Source organism: Quercus lobata, chromosome 1 (genome assembly GCF_001633185.2).
Source record: "Quercus lobata isolate SW786 chromosome 1, ValleyOak3.0 Primary Assembly, whole genome shotgun sequence".
In the NCBI taxonomy this organism is placed as follows: Eukaryota; Viridiplantae; Streptophyta; class Magnoliopsida; order Fagales; family Fagaceae; genus Quercus; species Quercus lobata.
Genome location: NC_044904.1, coordinates 15885214 through 15905355, shown reverse-complemented (window position 1 = coordinate 15905355; position 20142 = coordinate 15885214). Strand labels below are relative to the sequence as shown.

General features: G+C 30.2%; 1 protein-coding gene and 1 long non-coding RNA gene across 3 annotated transcripts; both read right to left on the bottom strand.

Moving 5' to 3' along the window:
• Positions 1–332: 332 nt before the first annotated feature.
• LOC115980849 (cytochrome P450 CYP736A12-like) lies at positions 333–2332 on the bottom strand. Its single transcript, XM_031103062.1, has 2 exons — positions 1427–2332; positions 333–1027 (listed from the first exon to the last, which is right to left on the bottom strand). Exons 1-2 carry the CDS (start codon positions 2306–2308, stop codon positions 413–415), a joined length of 1497 nt encoding a protein of 498 aa, XP_030958922.1. The 5' UTR covers positions 2309–2332; the 3' UTR covers positions 333–412.
• Positions 2333–15639: 13307 nt separating this feature from the next.
• Positions 15640–18559, bottom strand: LOC115981922. Of its 2 annotated transcripts, XR_004089484.1 has the most exons (3): positions 18297–18559; positions 16937–16999; positions 15640–15849 (listed from the first exon to the last, which is right to left on the bottom strand). It is a non-coding gene; the product is annotated as an uncharacterized LOC115981922 (long non-coding RNA). The 2 variants fall into 2 exon arrangements; XR_004089494.1 differs by lacking the exon at positions 16937–16999.
• Positions 18560–20142: the final 1583 nt, after the last annotated feature.

Here is a 20142-nt window from a genome sequence, read left to right as displayed (position 1 = left end):
TTGTTAAGAAATAATGAATTTTATCATTCAAGTATTATTGTAACAAGTAAGCAGAAATGTGGACTGACTTTATGGATAAAGTGCGTCAGGAACTTCCATCAAGTTTTTACCGACGCATTTGAGCATTTGGATCTTCTCACATGCATGTATGGTTGTATAAGAGGAACAGCAAAACAAACCTCAAAATTAAATTATGTAAAATCAAGGTTAATTAATTCTTCGACACTTTTCCATGAGTAAGGAACACCAGGCATATGGTAGCTTATAGAGTTGTACATGATAGGTATGTACAGCAGAAAATATGATCCACAAAATGAGCAAATGCACTAGAAGTAAACAACCACAAATCTAGACATTCATACTGGCACTTTAATTAGTAGTCTAGACAACAAAAACCAAAAAGAACACATTGTCACTTATGAAGGCGATAAGTAGGAGTAGCAAGTAGGTGCTTGGCTCTAGGAGTTGAGAGACCAAACTCTTCGGTCATGTCCAACTCCGTTGGCAACATGCCATTAGGAAGCTCCCAATCAAAGCAATGAACAAGTTGTGCTAACACTAGCCGAACCACAGTTAGACCCAATTGCATTCCTGGACAGCTTCTTCTCCCAGACCCAAATGGGATAAGCTCAAAGTCATGTCCTCTAAGATCTATGTTACTCCCAACAAATCTCTCTGGATTAAACTTATATGGCTCAGTCCAAACACTTGGGTCTCTCCCAATTGCCCATACATTTATTAAGAGTCTAGACTTACGAGGTATGTGGTAATCATTGATAGTGCAATCTTCCAATGACTCATGAGGTATCAACAAAGGTGCTACTGGATGTAGCCTCATGGTTTCTTTTACAACCATGTCCAAGTACTCCAAGCTATCCAAGTCAGATTCATCTACCATCCTCTCTAAGCCCACCACATTTTCCAACTCCTTTTGAACTTTCTTCATTATACGAGGATGCCTGATTAGTTCCGTGAGCATCCAATCAATCGCTGTTGCTGAAGTGTCCATTGAGGCGTTAAGCATATCCTGTAAGAAAATCATTGTTAGAAAATTATAACAAACAAGTCTTAATCCCAAAATTATTGGGATCGACTGGTAAAGAAACTACACTAGAATAAAATTTTGATTCTAGCAAATGATGCCGCTTGAGCTTCAACTTGATTAATTCTTATAAAAATTAGTGTTTAAGTAGATAGTAGGATAGTATAAATAAAAAATAATTAGAAATCATATTGTATACACAAGATTATATTTAGTACATAATTGAATTCTACACACAAACATATAGAATCGTTTTTTTTCCCTAATACAATTAATTCGACACAAACATAAAGAATCAGTTTTGACTATATTATTAATTTAACGATTTGATATATGATGTGTTTGACTCCTTACTAATATCATGTAAGTTCTTTGAATAATTACCAAGATTATAGCTTTGATATTCGGCCGTTCAATTCGGTACTCAGATTGCTCAGATCCCATGAAGCCCAACATGACATCAACAAAGTCCTTGGTCTTATTTTCATCCTTGGATTGGACATGCTCATCAATGGTCTTCTCCAAAAAGGCATCAAAGATCTTACTCACAGCCTTCATGCGCTGAGTTAGCCCTTGAAGGTCAAGGGGTGCAACATAAGGAATGTAATCACCTAAGTTAGGAGTTGCGGTTAGCTGCAAAGCCTCATGGATTACAGACTTGAATCCCCTCTCATCAAACTCCTTGTCCATGTACTTCTTCCCAAACACGAAACGGCAACTCATATCTGCGATGAGAGATGAAACCTTGGCACTGAGATCAACAGCAACATGTTCATGTGCTGCCTCTTGAATGAACTTTATCAATAGGTCAAGCTCTTCTTTTCTCATGCATTTGAAAGAATTGATTTTGACGTGGCTAAGTAATTCAAGGGTGCACATCTTACGTATGTTGCGCCAATAAGAACCATATGGAGCAAAGGCCAAGCTCTTTTGCTCATAAGACATGTGCTTTGCAGCCTCATTAAGTGGTCTACTAGCGAAAACAAGGTCATGTGTTTTAAGGAATAGCTTGGCAGCTTGAGGGGATGAGACAACAATAGTAGGTACCATCCCTAAGCGCAAATGCATGATAGGACCGTGTTTTTGAGCTAGTCGATGAAGATCTTGATGAGGGAATTCTCCTAACATATGAAGGTTCCCAAAGATAGGGAACCCTCTTGGACCAGGAGGTAGTTTCTTCTTCTTGGTTTTGCTTTTCCATTGTACTAGGATATAAGCAAGCAAAACAAGTGAGAGTATGATCCATGTCCAAGCCATGGTGGGCATTTTTAAGGCTGAGCGCACTGGGTGGTGAAGGCACAGTTGCAACATATGGAGTCGGTATTTATAACACGGAAATCGTACAAACGGATAATAAACTTTAGATAAGTTAAATGCCGACGCATGTGGAAGATTTTTTTTTTCTTTTTCTTTTTCTTCTTTTACTAAATATAGTTAGTATTACTGTATTAGGTGTCAAGTAATTGGACAAGGAGTTGATTGGATGAAGTTTATAAGGTGGTTCTCACTCATACCTCGGCAATTTGAGATTTAGTCTATACCATTTCCATCATTGATTTTTTTTTTTTTTTTTTGTTTTTGTTTTTGTTTTTTGGTTTTTTCTCTTTTTGCTAATTGAGTGAGAAATAAGAGTAATTACTTTTAAAATTCAAGAGTGTATGAAGTTATTGTATTCTAGGATTATCCGATAAATTTTTATTACGATGAAATATCATTTACTTCTCATTTCTCTCTCTTTTACAGATTGAGTTTTTTTTTTAGTTGTTTAATTATCATTTTCTCTTCTCTTTTACAGATTGAGTATTTTTTTTTAGTTGTTTAATTAAAAGAATGGTAAATGTATAGGATAAAAAGAATTATAAAGTGATCTTATACTACAAATTTGAAATAGGATTTTCACTACTAAAACTTTATTTCTTTGATATAAAGGTTTACAAATTGAAACGTAATTTAAAATGATTTAGTAATCTACACACTTTTAAGTTTATAATATTTAATCTAAATTATAAAGTAAATCAATTCTAAATGTAGATGATCATTTTTCACAAATTTTACTTATATAAATTTTACACATGTAGTAGTGGTACACTCATGCTTGCGCCAAGCGCTTGCAGAACAAAACCGTTCGAGCTTGGCTCCCCAAAGCGGACAAACAGCTTGTGCGGGAAATTAACCCACAAAAAGGTGCTTTTGAGGGCAGTGCCTTGCACAGGGATAACAAAACCGTGTGGGTGTCAGGTCTGGGATATGGCTAAGCCAATCCCACCCCACCCCAAAGTGGACAATACTCTTGATGGGCATTGCCCTCAAAAGCGCCTTTTTGTGGGGAGATTTTTCACCCACAGCACAAGCTGTTTGTCCGTTTTGGGGAGCCAAGCCCGCACGGTTTTGTTCTCAAGGACGAGTATGGGAAGACTATATAAACTATATTTATCATTTGTTCTCAAACTTCACATAAAAAAAATTCTTTTGTAACAGAAACTATATTTATCATTTGTATAATTCTATGTGAAATTCAATTTACATTTTTTTCTATAAGTATTAATTTACTACTCTATAAAAAATGTTACGTACCTTTTTCTCAGTTTTAAAGGTTGTTGATATATTTGAAATTTAAACTCTTTTTAACTTTTGTTACGGATGTGTAGTAAGTGGATAACTTTTAGGACTAAAAAACTAAAATTTTGGATTAAACAAAAATTGATAAATGTTATTAATTTTTTTTTTAAAAAAGAACAACAACACAAAAAATAACGTGTATCTCCTGCCATAAAATTTTAAATTTAAGCTTTTATTTACTAATGTTATGGATGTGTAGTAAATGACTAAATTTTAGGATTAAAAAACTACATTTTAGGATTAGACAAAAAATGATAACCGCCATACATAAAATTTGAAAAAAAGAACAACATCAACAACACCAAAAAGGAGGGGGAAAAAAAAAGTGGATGTATAATTACTAAATTTTAGGATCATTTTAGGAGAATTTCCTTTAACAAAAACCTTGTTAATTTACTACTTCATAAAAAATGTTACGTAACTTATAAAATACTAGCCTCAGAGCATGTGTGTGAAAGGCTTTTCTATTTTTTTGGTAAATGTTAATAATTTGCACCCATTATAAATTGGGATTACTACATTTTTCAATCACAAAAATACCTAGGGGTGTGATGAGTGTTATGCGTTTGTACCAAATATTAAAATTAGTAACCTTTCTCCATGCATAACTCATCATACTCCTAGGTATTTTTGTAATTGAAAAATATAGTAATCTTAATTTATAATAGATGTAAATTATTAACCTTTACTAAAAAATAGAAGAACCTTTGAGCACGCACGTGAGCGCGTGCTCAATGGCTAGTTACCTTTAATTAGGTTGTGCCAGATTATTTGAAAGCAGTGGCGGCTCCAAAATTTTCTTTTAGAGGTGTCAATAGTGTATTGAGTTAAGATTTTGTTGTGGGGAGTAAAAAATAAAATGATTATTATTTTTTTTTATTATTTTTTTGTATATACAATTGTCATATTACATGCAATAATCTAACATCGTATTTTAAATAGTATACAATACAACTATATTGTAAAATAGTCTAAAAAAATTATTAATAGTTTAAAAATCGGTAAGAAAACAACGATAGAATGCATATAAATAAATAAAAATAAATAACTAATCATAATATTTGTCAAATTAATAAAAATTTATTATAATCATATGTAATATCAATTAAATAAAAATATATGATAAAGAAGAATAGAAATACACCTAAGAGTAGGTCAGAGAGTAAACGTTAAACTAAGGAAAATAAATAGTAACTTATATAAGATTTTGCTTTTGAAGTGTATGAATTTTTAACCACACATGTGGACATTCTCTTGGAATTGGAGCATGCACTAAAAGACTTTTTGGACTCGAAAAATTGTAGAACACTTATCAAACTACTTGATTAGATAGAAAGAAAATATAGAAGGGAGAAAGAGAGAATAAGAAAAGAATCATGGATGTAAATACAGATCAGTTGGTTGTACAAGTAGTGTAATTTTTTGTTGATAAAGAAGAAAAATACAATAAAAAAACAATTTTATTCTGCCCTCAACAGTAAAGTAAACCAGAGCCCAAAGAGAAGATTTATTTATTTTTTTAACAAATGAGCAATTTTAAGAGTAGTTCTATTGACAAAACATTTATGCAATAAAATCTAGATGACAAGTTGTTAAAGGTATGTAAAAAAATGATGTCAGTAATGAGTTTAGATAAAAAGTCAATTACAACTTGTCACTTAATTTTTATTGTAAAAATATTGTGAAAATAGCACTATTATGATCATATTTCAAATTTATTTCAATTGGATTTAAACAAAATTTAGTTTTAGGTGTTCAAAATTTTATTTTAAGGGTCAAAACAAAAAAAATAAATAAAAATTTTATATATAATTTTTTTTTGGGGCAAAGCCAAAGGGGTTCGAACCCTGGCTGTAGAGCCGCCCCTGTTTAAAAGAATATAAATATGCATGTCATGGGGCTGTAGTGCCGCCCCTGTTTAAAAGAATATAAATATGCATGTCATGCACATCATGCTGTCCTTTCTTTCTTTTTCCTGATTTGTTTCTTTCATTTTCTTTGTATTGCAGGTGTAACACGTTTGTGGCATATTTATGCATGGGACCAAGATTTATTGCAGGAACTTGTCATATAAAAGTCGGTCCTAGATTTATTTATTTATATTTTTTTTCAATTATTGGCTCATGCATTGTCTGTCATTACTTCATTGCTGCCATGGTTGCACCGACATCGATAGCTGGCAAATTTTACCAAGTTAATTTTCTAATAATTTTTTGTTTGTCTTTTTCGTTTCTAACCGTTCATGGTGTCCCTATCACGTACACTATTGGAAAAGGATAAAAGGAAAAAAAAAATCGTGAAAGAATGGAAGGGTTAATGACATTATATATATACTAGATTATAATAGTTTACAAAAAAAAAACTATCTTAAATTTGAATATTTTCTCAAACATGATGTTTATTATGATATTGATGGTTTAGATTTATTTTCAGAATTAAAAGTTTTAAAAGAAATTTTACAAATAAAAGATTATACTCCAATTGACATACTAAATTATATAAAAAGATTAGATTCATTTCTAAATACATGCATTGCTTATAAGATTTTACTAACAATACTTGTTACAGTAACTTCTGCAGAAAAAAGTTTTTCAAAATTAAAATTAATAAAATCATATCTAAGATCGATAATGTTTCAAGAAAGATTAAGTGGATTAGCTATATTATTGATTGACAAGAAGATGTTAGAAGAACTTGAATACAAAGATTTAATTAGTCAATTTGCATCTCAAAAGGTAAAAAAAATAGATTTTAAATGAAATATATTATAATATAAAAATATTAAATAAATATTAATTTAATTAATACATAAGTATAAAAAAAACAAAAACTCAATTTTAGTTCTCGCCTTAAACCCCAAAATGTCTAGGGCGGCTCTGGTTGTTGATTGTTCGTTCAATAATGTTTGGCTTCCTGTATATATTGTCTTTGTCGTAGATGGACAGGTACTCCTTTTTTTTTTTCCGTTGAATCAGGTACTCATTCAATTACTCTTGGACATTGACGGTGATAATAAGTTCATTAGTTGGGACCTTGCCATTGTTGCGGTGGGAACTAGGAACCGCATTATGATACCTCACGTTTATTTGATGCAATTATCATTAAATCTTTATATATATATATATATATATATACATATAAAATTCGATAATTGGAGGAGGGATTTAAACCTGAATATTTTTTTTAGAAATGCCAGGAAGTGTTAATCAGTTAAGTTACAAGGCTCTTGGTAATTTAAGAAAGAGTTCGGTTAACGGATGCTCTTATAGTCTTACTGCATTTGTTAATGGATCATTTTAGGAAAATTTTAATACTACCATTTTTATGAAAAATATTTTAAAAAAAGTTTCTATAAAAAGTCTTGTTAATGTTTCTTTTTTCTTTTTCTATAAAAAGTTTCTAAAATCATTTTTTTTACCAATACCCTTATGGTGTGTTTGAATGGCATGATTTGGGTATTTGGATTTGGATTTGAGTGATTTAAATTCAAATAACTTGTTTGGAAAGTTTAAAAAGGTAAAGGATTTGGATTTGAAAAATCCACCAAAGATTATAAACCTTTAAAATGCTTGGATTTGAAATAACTCCTAAAATTAATGGATTTAAAATCTATTAATTTAAAATCCAAATATAAGTTCCCAAATGACACCTTAGGGCATTTGTTAACTTTTCTATTGAGAGATATACTTGATAGAGTGTGAGATTGGAGGCCATGTGAAAATTGTAAATGTGTGTGTTAATTTTGCGGAAGTTTGTTTCCTTTACATCATGTCATTTTTAATTTCGCTCCATTAACTATATGTGTGTGTGTGTGTCCGCACACGTGATCTAAATACAATTACTCTAATTTGATTGCATAAGTTTTCAGTTCATCAAACTTTTTAATTTTGTGAATCAGCTAACCAAACATACACTACAAAAAAAGAGGGCTATAGCGGCATTTGAAAAACGCAGCTATAGCCCATAAAAACGCAGCTATAGGCTATAGTTGCGTTTTTATAGCCGTGTTTGTATAGTTTTTGTCGAAGTTACTTTTCTTAAATGCATGTCAATGTTGAGTTACATAGCGTCGTAGTCGTAGACTCTAATGCTAGCTTTTTTAGGATGTCTAAATGCATTGACTCTTATAATTTGATAATTTTGATTCATTAGTTTTCAGCCTAACAAAGATGCATTTGTCTTTTTGAATATGTACACAAAATTTTGCAGGCCTTTTTTGGAGTATTTTGTCTTGTTTTTGGAATTTTTTTGAAGTAAAGGTTAAACCTAGCATTAATAAACTATATACGTACCTTCCCTTGACCAAGGAGGATACAGTACAGAGTGATTAAAAATTATAATCAATTCATTGTTTCGATTCAAATGCCTTGGCTTTTAATTTCTATAATCACCCCAATATAAAACATCCAAAAGAAAAATAAGAAAAAAAGAGTGAGAATAAAAGGGTTCTTATTGTAAATTAAGGAAATATAAAGAAAAGATAAAGAAATATGAGACTGAGATTATACCTGAGTTTCTTCTATTCTAGGGGTCAACCACAACCTCATTTTATTTTTGATAATGATACTGATACTAATACATCTATATCTCTATGTTTTCTCTGTCTCTTGATGTCTTAGTGCATTACAATGAGAGCTTATGCTCATATATATATATATATATATATATATATATACTAGTTAAGGCAGCACTGCAAGGCACGTGCTTGCCGTGGAAAAAAAGTACTGTAGTAATTAAGGTTAATTCTAGATTTTATTTGTATTATAAAACAAAGATATGAATCATTTAATTTTTAAAGTATATAAAGATTTACATTAATCAAAAGAGACATTAATTTTAAGAATTTTGATAATTATGTCGAAAAAAGTTAATCTCATTCGTTTAAGAATTTTAATCAACCATAAAGTTAGGGTAGTTATTTAACATATAAATATTTATTTAACTATAATAGTTTTTTAGTACCTACTTGCTAAAGACAATATATCTATTCTTTAAAAATTTCTAAGAATGATAACGAATATCATCATCTTCCAACAATAAACAACTGAGTTGTGCTAATGAATTTAAAATAAAAAAAATAAAAAAATAAAAAAGATAACAAAAGGCTTGTGTCATTGAATATCATCATTCTATATTTTTAAGAATTTTTATCATTTAAAACTCAAAATACGTAAAGAAAATTTTTAGGATGTTAAAATTTAGCAGGAGTAATTTAGACATTACACAAAAAAATATTTTAAGAATCATAAGCTTTCATTAGGGCTTGGATGATTTTAAAGTTTAAGGAAGAATTGTATACTATCCCAAACATAAAGGATGAAAAATGTTTTTTTCCTAAGTTTTTGTGTGTAAAACTATGTGTTTTTACTTAAAATAGTCTGTAAAGAAAAAAAATATACAAAAAGGCAACCCAAAAAAATTGTATGTGGAATAGTGAATTTTGGCTCAACAAAGTTGAGTAAACCAACTTGGTACTGTAGCTACTGTTAAAAACTTAAAAAAAGAAAAGAAAAAAAAAAGACAAAGTGGCTTAACAAAATGACACTGTAGATGTACAGGGCAAATACACTGGATGTACAGTGATATATATAAAAGGGAAAAAAAGTACAAACGGAAGACTAAAAAAAAAATGTAGCTATTGTAGCTACAATGCTGCATGGTACTGTAACTACTGTTCAAAACTTAAAAAAAAAAAAAAAAAAGACAAAGTGGTTAACCAAAATGGAATTGTAGATGAATAGTGAAAAACACTGTATGAACAATGCAAAAATACTATAGAAAAAGAGCACAAATCGATGACCGGGAAAAAAAAAAAGCGATGAACAGTTCATATTGAACAAACCAAAAGTACTGTAACTTTTACACATTCACCCAACAAGTGTCACAACATATTCACAAAACATTTATTTTTCAGTTGTAGTTGGTCAGAGTTTCATATTTTATTATTTTATTTTGACTTATAAGAAATTAACACCTCAATTGTGAAATTTATTATGTCAGTATAACAATATATATGCAAGTTCTTATAAATATTTAAAAGAAAAAAAAAAGTACAAACGGAAGACTAAAGAAAAAAAAAAAAAAAACACTGTAGCTACTATAGCTATAGTGCCACTTGAACAAACTAAAAGTACTGTAGTTTTTACACATTCATCTAACAAATGTCACGACATTTTCACAAAACATTTATTTTCAGTTGTAGTTAGTCACAGTTTCATATTTTATTATTTTATTTTGACTTATAAGAAATTAACACCTCAATAATTATAAAAATACTGTGAAAGTTTTTGTGTAAGTCAAACAATATATATAAAAGAAAAAAAAAGTACAAACGGAAGAAAAAAAAAACTGTAACTACTGTAGCTACAGTGCCTCCTGGTACTGTAGCTACTATTTGCAACTTAAAAAAAAAAAAAAAAGGGGCAAAGTGCCTCACAAAATTTCCATTGTAGATGAACAGTGGAAACACACTGAATGAATAGTGTCGAAGCACTATAGCAGCATAGCCGCTTTTATATATAAGATATATATATATATATATATATATATATATTTATATCATAAACTATATAATAAAAGTTAGATTTAGAAATCGTGATTGTGTCAAGTGGCTTCACCAAATTACGTAATTTTTTTCTAGATTTAAATATATATATATATATATATAATTTTTCTTCTCCTATAATTTTTAAGTTGATAAAAATATTAATTTGATTACAATACAAACTCTTCATCTAATCCTACGTAAAAAATGTCCATGTAATCCATATATTTTTTTTAAAAAAATTATATTACTACACGTAAAAAATTGCAATTTTTTTAGATCTATAAAAAATATATATAATTTTTTTTGTTCTTATCTTCTTCTTCTCCTATAATTTTTAAGTTAATAAAAATCTTAATTTGATTACCATCTAACTTAATTTCATCTAATCCTTATCTTAAAAGTAGAGGTTTAGGTCCATCTAATCCTTATTTTTTAATTACTACATGACCAAAAAAAAAAAAAAAAACCAACCAACGTATGGCTAATAAAGTTTATTTTTCAAGCAAATTATCTTTAATATAATTTAAGAGTGTAATTTTGAATAAAATTTCTTTATTTAAATGTACAACCATTCTTTTTTATATTAAAAAAAAATTGTTCTCTTGGGTCTATCCAAAAAAAGTAAAATAAATTCTAATTAAACTCTTTGTCTCAAACTCCAACTCTTATTAATTAAACTTTCCCACCATGTTACTGTTAGGATTTATGCCCTAAAATTCAATTTATTGGCATGTTATAAATAATTAAACTATTTAATTATATGAGACTATTTATAAATGAACTAATGAGACATTATCATAGTTCTTAAGATGCATTGTATGTGATTTATGTAATTTAGTCACAGAAAATATAAATTACAAGTTCCTTGTAAACTCAAAATATAGTTCGTAGTTGGTGATGAAATTGGGCATTTCATTTGCGAGGACTATAACACATCAATTAAGATGGTTTGTCTTAATCATGAAAGTGGAGATTTCTAGTTGATGTGTTGATGTGTCTTAAGTGTGTAAGACATACTGAACTAAACCGCTATGAAATTAATTATTCAATTAACAACTGTTACATAAATAATTAATTTCACGACTTCTAATTTCATAGACTCTCAATCTTAAGAGGATAGTGAACCCGATCATGGAATGTAGGTTACTTTGATATATCAAGAGTGAGATCTAGTTTACTGGTCAAAATCTCAGTATGTTGGGTAACCACACGTAGTGTCGAGGGAACACATATTCTTAAGATGAAATCTATAATCTTTTTCTATAGAGACATGAAAAATCTCCTTGAGATAAGTTTAATAGGAACTGGTTATTCAGGGCTGACCACTTTAGTAAGAGTTACTAAAATTTATATTTTATGAAATTAGATTTCATAAATATGAATAACTAAAAGATTAAACTGAGTACTCAATGAATAAAATAATTTATTACAAAGTAACAGTTTATTATGATTTTGTTCACTATGAATATTTCATGGAGGGGTCAAATGATATCATATTAGAGTTTTGGGATATAATTTATTAATAAGGCCTAGAGTGCAATTATATTTCCATAGTGGTACTTGTTATATAATTAATGGTAAATTTGGGCTTGTAAAGAGTTGACAGATAAGTCCGAGGCTCATTGGAGCTAGAGCCTTATTAGTCCCTTTAGTCCCATCCCAAGCCACACACTTAAGCCTAATTTGGCTAGCCCAAAAGGCTAATCCAATTAGATAATCGGTTTTTATTTAATAAGAGTTATTATATAAAGTAACTGCCAAAGTAGTTAAACGTACGTTTGATTAAAAGAAGAGAAAAAAAAATTTTCTCTACAAGTTTTTTGGAATTCTCTTTTCCAGAGGAAAATCAACGTATACAAGAACTGATTGAGAGACTACTCATCTTGGGTACCATGTAGAATTGGAATGAAGATGGAAGGTATTCTCAAGTCTTGTTTTTGAATTTCACTGCACGAAGATACGCTTTCTCTTCTTTGTTCTAGAATTTAAGGTTACATGTTATCTCTCATGAATGAAGTAGATCCTTGTGTTGCTTCCGCTGTAGGTTTTGTATGAGATGCAAAGTCCTTAATTTATTTTAATTAAAAGTTTTAATGAGATTAAAGCTCTAATTAAAAGTTATATAGTTTCTAATAAGATTAGAATTCTTTATCAAGTAAGTTAAGGATAGAGTTCTATATTGCTAATTTTTGATCCATTAGAGTACATGGAATCCTAAATAGTTTAGGATTTCCATTTTAGTTAGTGATTCTAAGGAGAGTAGAGTCTTTAACAAGTGCAAGGTTATAAATTGTGATGAGATCACAATAATCTAAAGAAAAACCCAAATAACAAGTGAAAGTTTTGGATTCATAACGACCCTTTTGTTAAGTTTATTGTAATGTGAATAGATACCTTGTCTTGGCCTGGAGCATTGCATTCCATGTGGAGGGTATTTACTTCACGGATTACATGGTTAAACTTCTTTGTGATTACATGAATGTTCGTTACACTATTGTGACGCAACTTAGTTAGATCACATTGAATTTAAACAATTAAACACATTTGATGTGTAGAGTTAAAATTGTGATAAGATCACAATGATTTCAAGACAATCCACTTGTTTTAAAATTTCTAGTGGGAGAGAGATTCAAGGGTTGATTCTCACGGCCTCCATTGTCGGTTTATAGTAGTGTGATTAGACACCTCACCTTCGCGTATATGCCTTGCTCCCTACGGAGGGTGTTTAATTCATGGTACTACAGGTTAAACTTCTTAATGATGGATGAAGTGTGTTTTTACATTGAGAACGACCACGCTACTGTGAAGTTACTTGTGATTCACATAGAGTCTAGGCAATGGTATACCTTAGACTAAGGGTAATGTTAACCTCCCAAGGGAACTATGTTATTATTACTTAGAGGTTAAAGGAAAAGCGACAAATTATTTTTGTTTGTTAAGAGTTACCATGATAGCATTAATAATGAGAATAGTTCTCGCTTGATCATAGTGATTGGTATGACCTCGCTACCGAGGAATATTAATTGTGGGATTGGGTTGTCGTTGCACCTAATATAATATGTTTTTATGGGTTCCATATTATATGGTTGTGGATGCAAAATTATAATGTCCTTGTAATTATGTTCATAGTCTCAAATTAAAGTTGTCATAAATTTTGTTCTTTAACTACTATTTTAATAGAATCACATTGACTAAGAAACAATTTTGGACATTGTGCTTAAAAGAGTTGAAATACATAATATTTTGATTTAGCATTATCATAATTTCCTATACATGATGCATTTTTGGAAGGTAGCTTATGATGTGATCATAGACTTATTGAGATGCTAAAATGTTACATTGGCTTCTATCTCAATTGTGCTACAACATGAGATGTAAAAGTTAGCACTAGGTTTAGACTTTATATTAAGTCTAAGTGAGATGTTTGGTATGAATCATATTGAGTGTTAAGAAAGGCTTAAAGAGTTCAAATTCTATATCATTTTATGAAAATATTTTCATTTTTAAATGGATTAGAATTCTTGGATGTAGAGATTAATTGTTAATCTCATATGGATATGATCCACAAATCCTTGTTAAAATTATTTGATCAATTCAGATTATTTTGAAAATAAATAATTTTTTATTATTATCTGAGTTGATAAGTGAGTTCTACACAACAGAAGACATCCTAAAGCCAAGGCTAGGATCAATATGACTTAATTCAAATTCTAAGCCTTAACCGAAAGGTAAGGGTAAGAAGAAAAATAATAATACCAAAAAATTGGGCAAGCTAGTTGTCCTAGGAGTTGCCAAAAAGGAAATTAGACTCAAAAGCATGAGCAAAAGGAAAGTGTCTCCATTGTGATAAAGCTAAGCATTGTCCACAATTGTAATCTAGATGAAAATTTATATGTTTTACTTTTAAAGAGAAAGTTTCCATCCTTTAGTATTATATGTTTTGGCACTTATGTCTAAGTCTTATTAATCTATATGTTATTCTAGATTGGTGAAAGATGAGCTTTTAGAACCATTATTTTTGTTATGTTCCTAGTCTATGAATTCTATTTAGAGGATAATATGACCTAGAGTTCCTTTATTGTAAAGGAATATAGTTCCAATGACTTCTTTAAGTCAATGCATACATGAAGGAGGAATATGACTCTTTTAGATATGTTAAAGTACATGATAAGTATTTCTGTTTATTTATTTCTTTTGGAGATATACTCTTATTATTACTATACATTTTCTAAAATTGATTCCAAAAGATTGCTCCTTAGACATTTGACAAATTGTGGATTGGGTGAAAACCTAGTATATATGATACTTCTACTTTTGGAGATGTACAACACTTGTGATAGAAAGGAAGTCTGACAAATTGGAGTCAAAAGGTAGAAAAATGTATGTTTATGTTGGATATCCAAAAGGAATTGCGGAAGATTATTTTAGTAGTCATAAAGAAAAAAAGGTGTTTGTAAAGTATAAATACAAAGTTTCTAGATAATGACTATGTGAATAATCTTCAAGGTAAATGTAGAATTGTTCTAGAAGAAAAATGTCAGAATTTGTTGTAGTATAACTATAAAATACATTTAGAAATGAGTTGGTTGTATTAAATACACCACAATACATTATTCTATATATAGCTAGTACACTAGTACAATATCATAGTGGGAAGATTATCAGATTACTTGATAAATTCATACTTTTGGGATAAACTTGTAAAGTCATCCCATAAGGATATGAATTTGATCCTTGGTCCTATGTAGAGGCAATAGATGATATTAATATAGATTATTGGATCAAGGTTATGTAAATAGAATTAGATTCTATTTAAAGTCTAGAACTTGTAGAGGCGCCTAATGGCATTAAGTTTATTGTTTTCAAATAGGTCTACAAGAAATTGAGATTGATAGATTGGAATGTGTAAATCTTCAGAGTCAAGACTAGTGGTGAAAAGATTTATTCAAAAAGAAATGGATCGATTATAAAAAGATTTTTTCACTAATAGTCATGCTTGACTCTATCTAGATTCTCTTATCCATTATATTTCATTTAGATGAAATATGGTAATGGATATCAAGAAAGCTTCTCTTAGTAACAATCTTGATGAAGACGTCTATATGATGTAGCTAGACTAGTTCATAGCAAAGAACTAGTTATATATTTAGTATGCAAGTTGCTTAAAATCTATTTATGGACTAAAGCAAGCATCTAGATCATACAATATCATTTTTAATCAAGCAATCAAATTGTTTGATTTGATCAAGTAGTGATAAGCCTTATGTGTCATGCCCTAAACTCAATATCCGGATTTGTGACTATGACCGGCATGCTAATATCAAGCTTAAACCGGATATTAACAAGAACTAACTTAACTTTTACAAGAGCTTCCCTCTTTCTGATATAACCTATCACTTGACATTCAAAGCATCTACATTGTACTCAAAGATTGACATAATTCACTAGTTATTCAAATTTAGAATTTCACATAATACATCTCTTAATACTTTAAGATACATAACTTTCATTAGATCCTAAAATACACAATACCACAAAACTAAACATCAGATACAAATTTGGGATCTATACATTTAAACTAAAACTAGCTCCTTCCAAAACTCGACTAAGGCTTCCTCTGCTCCAAAATAAAACCTGTTAACTGAAAGAGTGGAAGGGGTGAGCTACACAGCTCAGTAATCATTTTAGCTTAAATCAGATAATTGGTAACTTTGTCTTAAACTAGAAACATCTTGCCGAATAAGAAAACTTTTCTTTATAAACTTCTTCTCATAAAATATTATAACTTTCATAGTCATAAAACTTAATGTTTCATAAGAACAGATATCTGATAACTTTTAAACATAAACTTGTACTTTCATCAGAAGTTTTATCTTTATAGCACAAAAGAACTTCAGGAACTCTTATCTTTAAAGAACAGCTTTCCTTTTCCTTAGAAACTTCTTCTTTTCATGAGAGCTTTTAACTTTTCGTCATGCATTTAAACATAATCATTCTCTCATGATCAATAAAATAATATAGCTGTTCATAACATATTGGTTAGTCCATATCTGATAAGTCTGTACAGAGAAGGCCTCATCAAATTTGGGTGCCCTAGTGTGCATGATATTGTCCTCTTTGGGAGGCCTGATGGCACATCTTCTCAAGATTTTATTCCTCCTTACTGTCCATACACATTGGGGAGAAGACCTTGTTCAGATTAGAGTTACGGGCAGCCCTATTTCCTCTACTTCAAATAGCCTAGAGTTATGGGCAGCCCCATTTTCTTTACTTTAAATGGCCAAACAGATAACATTTTTCATGGAAATCCAGTAATTAACCCCTATTGGCCGAGTTTAGATCACCAGAGGATATAACCCTAAAACATTTCATACTTTTACATCATACTGAAATTAATTAACCCCTAATGGCAGAGTTTATATCACCAGAGGACATAACCCTAAAACATTTCATACTTTTACATCATACTGAAATTTTTTATTTTGCATAACATTTCATAATAAAAGCATTTCCATTCTTTTCTTTAAACATCATGTTCGTGGAAATTAGTAATGACAACAATATGCTTAAATCATATACATAAAGTTTCGAAAGCTCACGAACATATCTTTGTTTGAAACATGCTTATATGCCATATCTCTAATAAAAAACCTTTTAATGCATAATTTACTTTAAAATAACCTCATGACTTACCAAATGCTCATATAACTTATCCCTTACCTACTTACCTAAAAACAGAGGAACCGAGAGCCTAGAGTCGAAGGAGCTTAGACCTAGGGAACTGGTAACACCTAAACCAAATATCAAAACTTATTACTTACTATCAATTATTCTTTATCATAAACTTACACATTCATCTCAAAGCCTTTCTCTTAAAATCAAGGAAGTCTTAATCCCACCTCAATGAGGTTCCCATAAACACAAAATACATTCATCAGACAACATGATGTACTAAATCATAGAGAAACTAACATTCTCACACTAATCTCATATCTAGAAGAGCCAACTTTATTTCAGAAGGTGCTTTGAGGTTAGGGCAATAATGCATGCATAAATATAAAATCCTTTAAGCATGGTCATGTAACTATATACATTCATATGGTAACACACAACACGTCGGAAAAAACAGCTTCATAAATACAACCGTCGCATGGTTTAGAACCCCCCTTTTGAGTACTAAACCTCAAACTAAGTTACAAAAAATTAATCTATGATCTAGACATACCAAAAGATAAGAATATTAATTTATAGCTCAAAACATTCACCCTAACTTTAGAATTAAATCCTCAAAGTTAGAGTTATCCTTTACTGTTTAATGCTCATTTCAGCAGCATATGTCTCATTTGTAAAATACAAATGGGCTGTCCATACACATCCAAATGTCATGAAATTTTACAAAACCACTTCTCTGTATGTCCAGTATATATCATGAATTTTTGGAGTCAAAGTATAAAACCATAATTTATTAAAAATCATACAAGACAACGTGCTCAAATCTGTTCTGATAGAGTTTCATGCAACTTAGAAATTAAACCATTATTTTTATATTGATTCAAATGCTGTAAGACCACTTCCATAACAACCACATGTGTCTTAGATTCCATAGGAAATATTCTTAGCAGCCAAATTCATTGTATACAATTTAATACATAATTTACCATGCATGAACACAAAATCTGTCACAATGACAGCTTTGCAACGTTTTCTTGTAAATTCACAAACAATTATCAAATGATGGTATTTTCATATGGGGATTTTTATACACTCATTAGACATGTTATAAAACACTTATATACAGTCATTTAACCATTTATAACAAAATTAAATACAACAAAAATCCCAGTAGTAACATCAGAAGTACTCACCCTAACTTTTTCTTACTTCCTTAATCATATACAATCATTAATTAGTAAAAAACCTAATTTATCTTCAAAAAATAACTAACACAGCTTCAAAGCTTCTTAAAACACTATAAATATATAGATTTGCAAGTTCATAATTTCCTAATTTCACAAACCACAAAAACCATTACTCAAAATCCCTTGAAGAAATCATGAATTCTAAGGTGAGAGTAGTTAGAATCCTTACCAAATTTATGGTTCTTGAGGGGAAAATAGAAATAAATCACTCTTGCATGAAAGGATTTACCTTCCCTAGTGGCTGGACCCAAAAGTATGAGAGGTAGAGAGCTTGAGAGAGTTTTCTTTCTTTTTGGTGTTGGACCCATAGCCATGAGAGGGAGGGAGTTTCTTGATTGTTCTAGTTTCTTTGAGAAAGTGTGAATAAGAAATGAGATGAGCCTTGTCTTTCTTTTAATGTGTGGACCGTTGGGTTTGACAAAGGGGACTTAAGAGAGCATCCTAGCTCTTTCCTTAAGAGAAAAGAGAGTAAAATTAGAGGTGAGAATTTTGATTTTGCATGGACCCGTGGGAAATGGAGAGGCTTCTTGGATGTTTGTCTTGAGAAAAGTCAAGGAAGAAGTGAAGTGGAGCTTAGTGATTGCATGGCCAGCCAAATCTTGGTCTTTGGGTTTGTCAACATGCATGAAACTTTGGCATTATGTGTTGAATTCCCATTGGTTGCATGTGGGGGAAATTTCTACTATACTATCTCATGCATCATGCTTAATTAAAACACCAACTATGTATGTAATAACTTAACCCACTTAATATAGTTTTGTACATATTTAGTATATATACATAATACAAATAGCCATTCAATTATTTATAATCTTTACAATTCTTATTTAATGGCATTTTAAAATAATATGTTTATTAAATACTCTTATATTAATTTTAGAAAGTAAGTGGTTTAAAAATAATAATTAACCACTCAAACACATAGTTTAATTATAAAATTGGGTCGGGGTGTTACATTATATGTGTAAAAGCTATATAGAGTAATAAATCTCTTAATGTATATTGATGACATTCTAATCATTTAGAATGATATATAGATATTGTCATCAATAGAATTTTTGTTGTCAAGACCAGTTTGATATAAAGTACTTGGGTGAGATTGGTAACATCCTAAGAGTTAAACTTTGGTAAGACTCAGAAATTTGGATGTTGGGTCTATCTCAAACTGCTTAAATAGATTAGATTCTAGCCAAGTATAACATGTGATAATTCAAGAAAGGATTCCTTCCTTTTAAGTTTGAAGTTCTTTTGTAAAGGACTATAGTCCTAAGACTTATAAAAGAAAGAGCATATAAAGACGGTTCCTTATACTCTGTTAATAGGAAGTCTCAGTTATGCTATGCTATATACTAGGCCAAATATCTATTTTGCAGTGGACATGGTAAGCAAATATCAATTAAATCTAGAATCACTTAATTTAGTGGGAGTAAAGCATATACTCAAATATCTTAAGAGAATGAGAGATTATATGCTGATCCACCAAAGTGAGAATTTGATGGTTACTGGTTGTACAAATACTGACTTGTAGTTCGAAAGTGATTCATGAAGTTTGACTTCAAGATATATGTTCACCCTAGGTGGTGAAGATACACATTAAGCATAAGTATCATCTCAATAGCTATTAGAGCTTGGGATGTAGTAGTAGAAAAGATAATTTATGCAATAAATCTGGTTGAAACTTTTTTCCAAACCTTGCCTTAGAGTGACAATGAGTTACTTTAAAGGGAAATAAGTGTTAGATATATGTCTTTGAAGGCAAGTGGGAGATTGTTAGGGTTTATGTCCTAAAATTCAATTTATTGGCATGTTATAAATAATTAAACCATTTAATTATATGAGACTATTTATAAATGAACTAATAGGACATTATAGTCATTGAGATGCATTGTATGTGATTTATGTAATTTAGTCATAGAAGATATAAATCACAAGTTCCTTGTAAACTCAAAATATAGTTCGTAGTCGGTGGTGAAATTGGGCGTTTCATCTGTGAAGACTATAACACATCAACTAAG